The sequence below is a fragment of the Trachurus trachurus genome (genome assembly GCF_905171665.1).
Source record: "Trachurus trachurus genome assembly, chromosome: 4".
NCBI classification, from domain to species: Eukaryota; Metazoa; Chordata; class Actinopteri; order Carangiformes; family Carangidae; genus Trachurus; species Trachurus trachurus.
Genome location: NC_139898.1, coordinates 5,194,746 through 5,204,552, shown reverse-complemented (window position 1 = coordinate 5,204,552; position 9,807 = coordinate 5,194,746). Strand labels below are relative to the sequence as shown.

Here is a 9,807-nt window from a genome sequence, read left to right as displayed (position 1 = left end):
CAAGTTAATGGACATCACCGTGTACGATGGTGTAAACATGCCAGGTTGTAACCATGGGCTAATTTCCATCTGTTGTCCCTAGCAGATGTTCCCTGGGTAAAATAGAGACACTGGTAATCACATTCTTAAAACAAAGGAACAGTACATTCAGTAGAAACGTCTGGTAAAGTGCAGACATGCCTCAAGTGCAGTTAATAACAATGTGCAATCAGTCGTAATAAATTGCATGTAGCAGTACATTGTACTGTGCAACAGTCATTAAATAAACATGTTTCAGTCAAATACACATTTAGTAATGTAATTCTAAGGAATACAGTTGTTGTATGCATTGTACCTGTATTATTTATATAGAATAGAATAGAATAGAATAGAATAGAATAGAGAATACTTTATTCATCCCTAGCAGGGAAATTCAAATTAGTCCAGTAGCTCACACAACAATGACACAAAAAAGATGAACACAAAAAACATTTTAACAAGTGTTATATAAAACGATTGCAGCAGGAACAAATGACCTCTTAAATCTTTCAGTTCTGCAGGTCAGGGAGATGAGCCTTTTACTGCGGCTGCTCCTCTGACCTGTGAGGGTTTTGTGTAGAGGGTGTTGGGGGTCACCCAGGATGGTCTTCAACTTACACCCCATCCTCCACTTAACCACAGCCTCTACCAGCTCCGCTCCCTCCCCCATCACAGAGCTACATTTTTTGATGAGCCTGTTTAGTCTGTTCCTGTCCCTGACCATGATGTTGTTACCCCAGCAGACAATATAATCCCCTTCGTGGACAATTTTGCCACTTTTTTAAACCATTGTCAATTTTTTAAAAGAGACGGCTTACACCCAAACCGAGAAGGGTCACGTCTCCTATTATCCAACATCGAACTGACCCTCCACTCATGTACCGCCTGACTAACCCTGTATAGCTCCCCCTACCTGTGAAGTAGTGTCATTGAGGCTCCCATTTTGAGATCAATAACTGACTGCCATAAACCAGTCAGCCCTTGAAAAATAACAACAATAATTAGGCCCAGAGCTACCAAAGAAAAAACTAACAATGTCAATCTACATAATTTAAGACGTATCAAGCCAGCCAGTCGAGAACATTCGGTTAAATCCCTTAAGTGTGCTTTGTTCAATGTAAGATCTTTATCAGGCAAAACCTTTATATTAAATGACTTAATTTCCTCTATTAGCCTAGACTTTTTATTTCTAACTGAAACCTGGCTCCAACCTGGTGAATTCAGTCAGCTTATTGAGATATGCCCCCCTAATTATAAATCTCTCACCGCTCCCAGAACCAGTGGCCGTGGTGGAGGTTTAGCTGTCTTTTTTTTTTTTTTAATCCAATATTTTATTCATTTTTAAACAAACACAGAACAGAGAACATACATGACAGCAGGGGCAAGTAAAAACCTATCACATAGACCAGACCTGGGCATTTTACGGCCCGCGGGCCACATCCGGCCCTTTGGGCGTTCCTGTCCGGCCCGCGGTCTGTCAGTCATAAACATAAATGAAAAAGTATTTGCTGTGCAGGCAATACAACTGTGTTGCTTTTATTTTGAAAAGCCTGACGCAGGGACGCGCGGCCGCATACGCACGTGCGTGCGCGTGCTTGTGCATGCGTGTGCATGCGTGTCTGCTCTGCACAGTCACAGACAGGTGCTGGCCAGAGACGTTCTGCTGGCCCGCTACCGGTGGCCGCCGCAAAATGTCGGCTCGCGGTAAAAAAAGAAAAGTTGATTTCGAATGCCGCGCTTTCAAAAAGACATGGACTGCTAAATATTTCTTAACAGAAGTCAAAGGTAAAGCCGTATGCTTAGTTTGTGGTGCACAGGTCGCTGTGTTAAAGGATTTCAATCTGAATCGCCACTACGTGACTAAACACGAGAAGAAATACAAGAACTTGTCTGATGAACAGCGCACGAAGGAGTCGGAGGCTTTGCTAGCCAAGCTGCAAACCCAACAAGGACTTTTTACAAAACTTTCCACAGGCAGATATGCAGCTACCAAGGCAAGTTATGTCTTATCTCACAAAATCGCCAGAAAATGTAAACAGTTTTCTGATGGGGAGTTTATTAAGGACTGTTTGGTGGACTGTGCTGCGCTAATATGCCCAGAGAAAAAGGAGGCATTTGAGGACGTTCCCCTCTCCCGACGCACTGTAACGAGGAGGGTTGAGGACATCGCGGGAAATCTGGAGCTTCAGCTGAAGAACAGAGCGGTTAACTTTGACTATTTTTCCCTGGCCCTGGATGAGAGCTGTGATGTACGTGACACTGCCCAGTAGGGGTGCACCGATTATTCGGTAACCGAATATATTCGGCCGAAAATTGCAAAAAAAGCAACATTCGGCCTTCGGTGGAATGAGCGCAAAGCAAGGCCGAAAAAAAAAAAAAAAAAAAAAAAAAAGTCTGATAAATACGCGATCGCGCGACGATGGAAACGGCAGCTTAAACTTCATGGAGCTTTATTAGTAGGTGACTCCTACTGCTGGAAAAACAACAGCAACAAGAGCAGTGGGGGGAAGCTGCACAGCGACCGCGCGCACCGTTGCACGTCGCTCCAAGAGCCCGGTGCCGGTGCGTCCTGTCTGCAGCGGAGACACGGCCACTGAGAGGCTGAGTGAGGGGACCGTTCCTGTAGGAATCATTTAAAAACCAAACAACAACATGCTGAGTAGGCTACGAAAGGGAGAGACGGCTGCAGCAGTTAAAACGAAAGCTCCTCGTCCCAGCATGTCGCCAACTCCGTCCGTGGCCGACGTCTTTTAAAACAGTGTTTCCCAACCTTGGGGTCGGGACCCCACGTGGGGTCGCCTGAAATTCAAATGAGGTCGCCTGAAATGTCTAGCAGCCTAATTGATGAATTAAAAAAAATCTGACCAAGAAAGGTTAGGAACCACTGTTTGAAAAGACACTTGGGTTTTTTTGGAATGTACTTGCATAGATCTTTCAGCACTCACAATGGGCCGATATAAATGAAAAACTTTATTTAACTTGTTGTGCTTTTTTGATGAGCAACGGCAACTGGAATATTCAAAAACTGTCAGAATAGTCAATAAACATTTACTTTCTTTGAAAATTAAGTAAAAAAAAATATTTTATTTAAAAACTTTATAACCACTTTCAGTATTCGGTATTATTCGGTTATTCGGCCAAGCGTTTTGATTTTATTCGGTATTCGGCTTCGGCCCAAAAAATGCCTTTCGGTGCACCCCTACTGCCCAGCTACTCATCTTCTTGCGTGGGATCACTGCAGACTTCCAAATCACGGAGGAGCTTGCAGCCATGCAGTCAATGAAAGGGACAACAACTGGGAGTGATTTATTCACAGAGGTAAATGCGTGTTTGGACAAGTTGGGACTGAAATGGGACAAACTGGCAGGTGTGACAACAGATGGTTGTCCAAATTTGACGGGGAAAAATGTTGGACTTTTGAAAAGAATGCAAGATAAAGTGACAGAAATTAACCCTGAGCAGAAATTAACATTTTTGCATTGTATTATACATCAGGAAGTGTTGTGTAAGTCAGTGTTAAAAATGAACCATGTTGTTGATGTTGTAACTAAAACAGTTAACTTCATCAGAGCAAGAGCACTGAATCACAGACAGTTTATTGCACTTTTGGGGGAAAATGAGACTGAGTATCATGACATAAGCTACCACACAGCTGTCAGGTGGCTCAGCCTGGGCAAAGTGCTCAAAGGTTTCTGGGACCTGAGAAAGGAGATCCAGGAGTTCTGTGTGAAGAAGGGACATGACATCCCTCAGCTTTCAGATGCAGACTGGCTGACAGACCTTGGTTTTGCTGTAGATGTGACTGCTCAAATGAATGAACTGAATGTAAAACTGCAAAGCAACGGCCTTTTTGTTCATGAAATGTTCAGTGCAGTGAAGGCTTTCATGAGAAAGTTGCAGCTTCTCTCAAGCCAAATGGGGGACAACATTCTCACGCACATGCCTACACTGAAGGAAACTACTCCATCAGCTGATCACCTCCACAAGTACTCATCCATGTTTGAGGCACTGCATGGTGAGTTTTCAAGGAGATTTCAAGACTTCAAAACAGTTGAGAGTGAAATGCACATGGTTTCTTCTCCCTTCACCTGCAGTGTGGATAATGCACCCAGTGATGTTCAGATGGAACTCATTGACCTGCAGTCTGACACACTTCTGGCAGAGCACTTTAGGTCAGTCCCACTGCTTGACTTTTACTCTTCACTCAAAGAGAACTTTCCACACATGAGGAGGCATGCTCAGAAGATTGTAGTCCTCTTTGGATCTACCTACGTATGTGAACAGACATTCTCAGTGATGAAGTTCAACAAATCCAGATACAGATCCTCCATTACTGATGATCACCTCTCAGCTGTCCTTCGCATAGCCAACTCAGACATTCAGCCAGATTACAGTGCACTTGTTCAAGCCCAGGACAGACTGGATTTTTCTCACTGAACAAGTGAAATGAACTGAAAAGATCAAAAGCACTTATTGCTTTTTGTATTAAGTTAATCAGTTGCTTATCTTTAACATAGGCTACTGCAAGTATTCAGTATTTGTGAAGATTAAAAGTTGAAGTTAAAAAATAAAATGAAACTGATGTAATAATTGTTTTTGAACTGTTTATTACTTTTATAGGATTATTTTCTTCTTTGACCTACACCATAATTAATACATTTACAGAATATTCTTATACTTCTGATTAGCAGCTTATCAAAATATATAATCTACTGCTTTTTACAATGGGAAAATTTTTTATAATAAGCAGAATTAAGTTCACGTTATCGTTGGTTCGGCCCTCCGACACAGTTCAGATTTTTCATGTGGCCCCCTGTAGAAATTAATTGCCCAGCCCTGACATAGACTGAATGACATAGAAAAAGAGGCAAAAATAAAACAAAGTAAATAAATAAAATAAAATATACAGGTAGAAAAAAACACAAGAATAACAATACTATAATGGACCTTACATGGAATGTTCTGAGAGAGTTTACAGTTTAGATATTATACATGGAACAGGGACTGTGCAGCCATATCAATACGGCAGAATCAACACTTGAGAAATAGCATTAGGGAGATACAGAGGTGCAAGGGGGGCGCCCAATCTACATTACAGCGGCCTCTACGTACTAAGTCTGCTACGGTTCAAAAAGGGAGCCCACAACTTATAAAAATAACTTTCATTCCCCTTTAAAACTGAACTCAGACGCTCCATTGGCAGAACTTTAAATATCTCTCCATACCACTGGTTAACCGATGGGGGTCTGGGCTTGATCCACTGAAATAAAATGCATCTCCGAGCTAAGAGAAGTAACTTGTACAGGAGTTTTTGCTGGACATTTGACAAGGAGACTCCCTCTCCTGAAAGATTAAGTAAAAATAAACCAGGATCTATTTGTATGTTCTTAAAGCAATACTAAAGAACTTTCTGTTTTGGTTGAGTTTGGCGGCGCCTGTGGACCAAAGCGGTAGTGTTTTGCCTGAAGGAAGACTCCATTTCCCATCAACACTAGCGTGAAGCCCTGTAAATATCCTGCATTAAAATTAACATAAGACATCAAAACTAAGTTTCTGTTTCCAGTGGATCATTTCAAAGCGAAAACACAAACATAATCCATTGCTAAAGTGCCGTTTTGCCTGTTCCCTCCTTGTTGTGACTCGCAAAAGTGAAAGTAAAAGTAAAGTGAGAGCAGGGTTTGTAGAACCCGATAATGTAATAAATCCCAGATAATGTAATAACCTCAATAATGTAATAAAAAATTTCACTTGAGTGGATTGAAAATGTAATAAAACCTGATAATGTAATAACGTCCCAATAATGTAATAAAGTGCATTTCCCAATAATGTAATACACTCTTAACTAACACTCATTCCGTGCAGCAGTATTTGTCCATGTAATGGTTGTCAATGGATACCAACTTTCTTCGTCCAAAAAGACACACCAAAAACATCCAAATACCTCCATACTGCTTGTCTGTAATGTCCCTCTTGTATTGAAGCCCCGACATGAGAAATTGTTCCAAAAAAAAATTAAATAAGTCTATATTTTAAGCTTGTTTGTAGCGGAAGCTCCCAGTAGAGAATTTCTAATATTGAGGAGAAGTGCCACTCTCGTCCAACTTCCGGGTTTTCGGAACACGTCTCTGTCCATGTGGGGGAGCTCGCAGGCGAGTGCTGAAATGAATGGGAGTCAATGGGGATACACCCCTAAAAATCAGTAAGTCAAGTAATTTGAATATTATTATCAAAATACTGAATCAATAAAATGCACTTGGCTGAATATTGGATTTTTTAAGTTCACTTTTCTGTTCTAAAAAGCTGTTCAAAAAACATGATGACGTCACAGACAAGAGGTGCTGCTTTACGGTAATTTCTGAGTCACCTCAGAGCACGATGACAGCCCGTCTACGGAACCGCGGACCGTAACCATGTTATATAACATAATAATAATAATAATAATAATAATAATAATAATAATAATAAAAACATTTAATGCAGACGATCGATTCATTGTAAAACATTTATTTATTTATGTAAATGTGGTGAACGTAGGCTACAGAGCCCCCAGGCAGCACTGCTCTCTGTCCAATACACACATGAAGCCTCACTTTTCATTCAAACAATAAACTAATGCTACTGCTACAATTGTTAGATTTCATCAATGAGACCAACATTTATCTCCTAAAAATAATTTAACCAGCCGGTGGTAAACCCCTAAAAACCTGTGGGTAAGTTAATTAGCGACCGTTTTCTCTGCCGGGATCGACGACAGAGGTAGGCCGACCGAGCACTTCAGCAGACCGGCTGCTGCCGCTGTGATGTCCCGGTCATTGCTCCACAGGTGGAGCTTCACTTCTCCGAAAACATTGGAGCAGACTTCTAAACAGCCGTCATTTGGATAAACTGACCACATATTGGGGGACTCAACTGTTACTTTCTCGCATGAAAAAATATTAAAAGTTAATAAAGTGCATAATAACAGCGTTACAGAAGGAAATAAAACAGCTTTTTGCCCGTTTTACAGCTATTGTGTCATCAGGTGGGATCTCTGGTCGTAAATAGTCGCAAGTCCGTCACTGACCAATCAGCATTCATTAGCAGAATGCTAGCGTTTTATGGGCAACAACAGCCCAACCTGTAGGAAATCGAAACGACAAAACTTATCAACAATTTCACTTTTAACCTATAATCCATATTGATCTTGCAGAAAATACAATATTTGCGATTTTTTGACTATTACCAGGTGAAAGGGACAAATTTAGCCTTCTAGCTCCATAGGGCCCCATTCATTCTGCACTCCCCCGCGAGCACTCCTAGTGGAATTCTGGTGGAACTGCAACCAAGTTCGATACAATGGGGCTAATGGAGAGTGGCAAGGCTCGTCAATAGACTGGCTCTCCTACTACTCATACTAACTCTGACGTCATTTTGAGTATGCGAATGCGCAGTATGCGAGTTTGAGTATGTGAGGAGTTCCCGGATGGCATACTAGATTCGCCAGATTGTTGAGTATGCATGACGAGCTCACTACTCACACTCAAATTACCCAAGATGCAATGTAAACGTGACGTCGTTGATCGTCACTTCCGTGCTGCGAAAAAAAAATTGGAGTAGCAGCAGTTGGAGGAGAACCTTCTTTTTACAGAGGAGAACATGGATCCGCCGCAACCGTACAAATGTGAGTAAATTGATGTATGTTAGCAACTTGACGGCATGTATGCGGTTGAGTAATATTCCCGAAGACATATCAGTTCTTCATCGGTTGTTTTGATTGTTACATGTAATGTTACGTGTTAGCCCATTCATTCTATAACGTTACCACGTAGTAGTTCTTTCTTTCAGTAGATTTACTGCAAATAACACAAATATTCTATTTCTGTCTGCCAAATCTTCTATATCTATATAAATGTTAATATTTGTGTTTTTGCTTTTCTTATTCCATAAATATTTGTTTTAATTATTATTATCCGTTCTCTCTCCCTCTCTGCACTGTAAATGCTAAAGTATTCTTATTAACATCAGGTGGACCAATCACCTGCTTACTAAAAAAACATATGGAAAGCATTCCTGTGAAATTCCTAGGGCCACAACATGGTAACATGGTTTAATACCACAATCATAAAATTATAATGCTTTTCTATCTATATTTAACTGTTGCCTCATCTTTTTGACACTCATTTTTCATGTCATCCCCTTAGATCTTCTTAGATCCAATTATTATTTAATACCAGAGACACCTGAGCACATACCTGATCTCATGTTTTGCCATTAATCTGTCATGTCTGTGAAGGTTCTTATTCATCCAGGTCATGGCTGCTCTGCCCCAACCCCCTCATCCCCATACGGTTCATAAGTTTCTGGAAGGTGTGAATGTAATTGTGGCAGTGTATAAAATATTTTGTGCTTCCTGTGCCTTGATCAAATGTATTCTTTTCTGCTATTACTTCAACCAAAGGAATCAGAGGAAAAATTAAATAAAGCAACGTTTGGTCTGTTGGGTGATCATCCTACTATTTCTGTCTGCACTAGTTCTTTTCACAATCACTCACATCTTGTACATATTACTGTATAAAATAACAGACACACACTGACACTCTCAACTTGATATCCCTGAACTTTTAATCATGACAAAAAAAAAAAAGAATTTCCCCAAAAAACTTTCCAGCATTGCCATCAACTTATCCTCCCTGGCCCGACTCTCTCTCTCTCTCTCAGTCTCAACTCCATCCACTCTCTCCACTCTCTCTCTCGTCTCTCCATACATTGTCTCTCTTCCTCTCTTCTTTCACTCTGCATCCTTTCTTCCCTTTCCTGCGCCTCTCTCTCTCTTCTCTCTGCTTTCTCTTCTGCTCGCTCCTCACGTTTATCGAGCTCCCGGAGGAAAGTGACCCAGTTGTCACGTTTCCCCCGGGAGCCACTGGGTGACGCTTGGGAGGGACTGGAAGGGGAGGCCACTGCTGCAGTCGGTGCCACGGATGAGGTGATGAGGACAGGCGGGGTGATTGACGGCCTGTCCCCCAACACCTCATCCATGGCACCAAACCACTTCCAGCTGGCTGCAGTGGCCTCTCCCCCCTCCGTGCTCACACCCGTACGAGGAGCCTTCAGTTCCTACACAACACAACATGCACAACACACACACACAAAGTTCTGACAAAACAACACTCACGCAAAACTTTTCAGCACAAGTCAAATACTCATCATCCTGTTTCTTTTAGTGGTTTACATTCAGACTGTAATGCTTTGATTATTCAACTCACTTTGTACTTTTGTTTCAGGTTCTCCCCTTTTTTTTTTTTTAACAAAGGACGCCTCCACCTTTCCCTCCAGTCCATGGTCCTTCAGGAAAGTTCTGCACAAGCATAATATGGAGGACACGTGAGATAGATAGATAGATAGATAGATAGAAAAAAAAGAACATTTGCGCTGAGATATGCGCCATAACTTGATATTTGGTTCATAGGTTTTCTTTGTTTGTTTTACTGTTAAAATCCTCTGAAGGCTTGTTTCTAGTTCATGACAAAAACGTGTACAAGTTGTTCTCAGACAGTGAGAGCAAGGAGTGGAGCAGTCCAAAGCTCCACTTTACACCTAGTGGTGGTACATCCCAACTGCCAGGCGGCAGCAGTCGGCTTTTTTTCCCCTCTCCCCTGTGCAAACAAAAGATTGAGCAATGATAATGCTAAGTCCCTGGTCGAAGGCATGCACTGAATACCTGCAACTGCAAACATCTTCCAAAAGGCTTTTCATCACACTACAAAGTATGTAGGCCTATGATTCGTGCTGATCATATCGGATCGATATCGG

General features: G+C 41.6%; 1 protein-coding gene across 1 annotated transcript in view; it reads right to left on the bottom strand.

Moving 5' to 3' along the window:
- Window positions 1-4,218: 4,218 nt before the first annotated feature.
- Window positions 4,219-9,807, bottom strand: part of LOC310984743 (desmoglein-2.1-like) — a gene marked incomplete at both ends in the record, with an annotated part of 66,805 nt that continues 61,216 nt past the window's right edge. Inside the window, 2 exons of the mRNA XM_083970058.1 lie at window positions 4,219-4,286; window positions 8,862-9,111. Of these exons, the coding sequence (XP_083826184.1) occupies window positions 4,219-4,286; window positions 8,862-9,111 (318 nt within the window). The remainder of the gene's footprint in view (window positions 4,287-8,861; window positions 9,112-9,807) is intronic.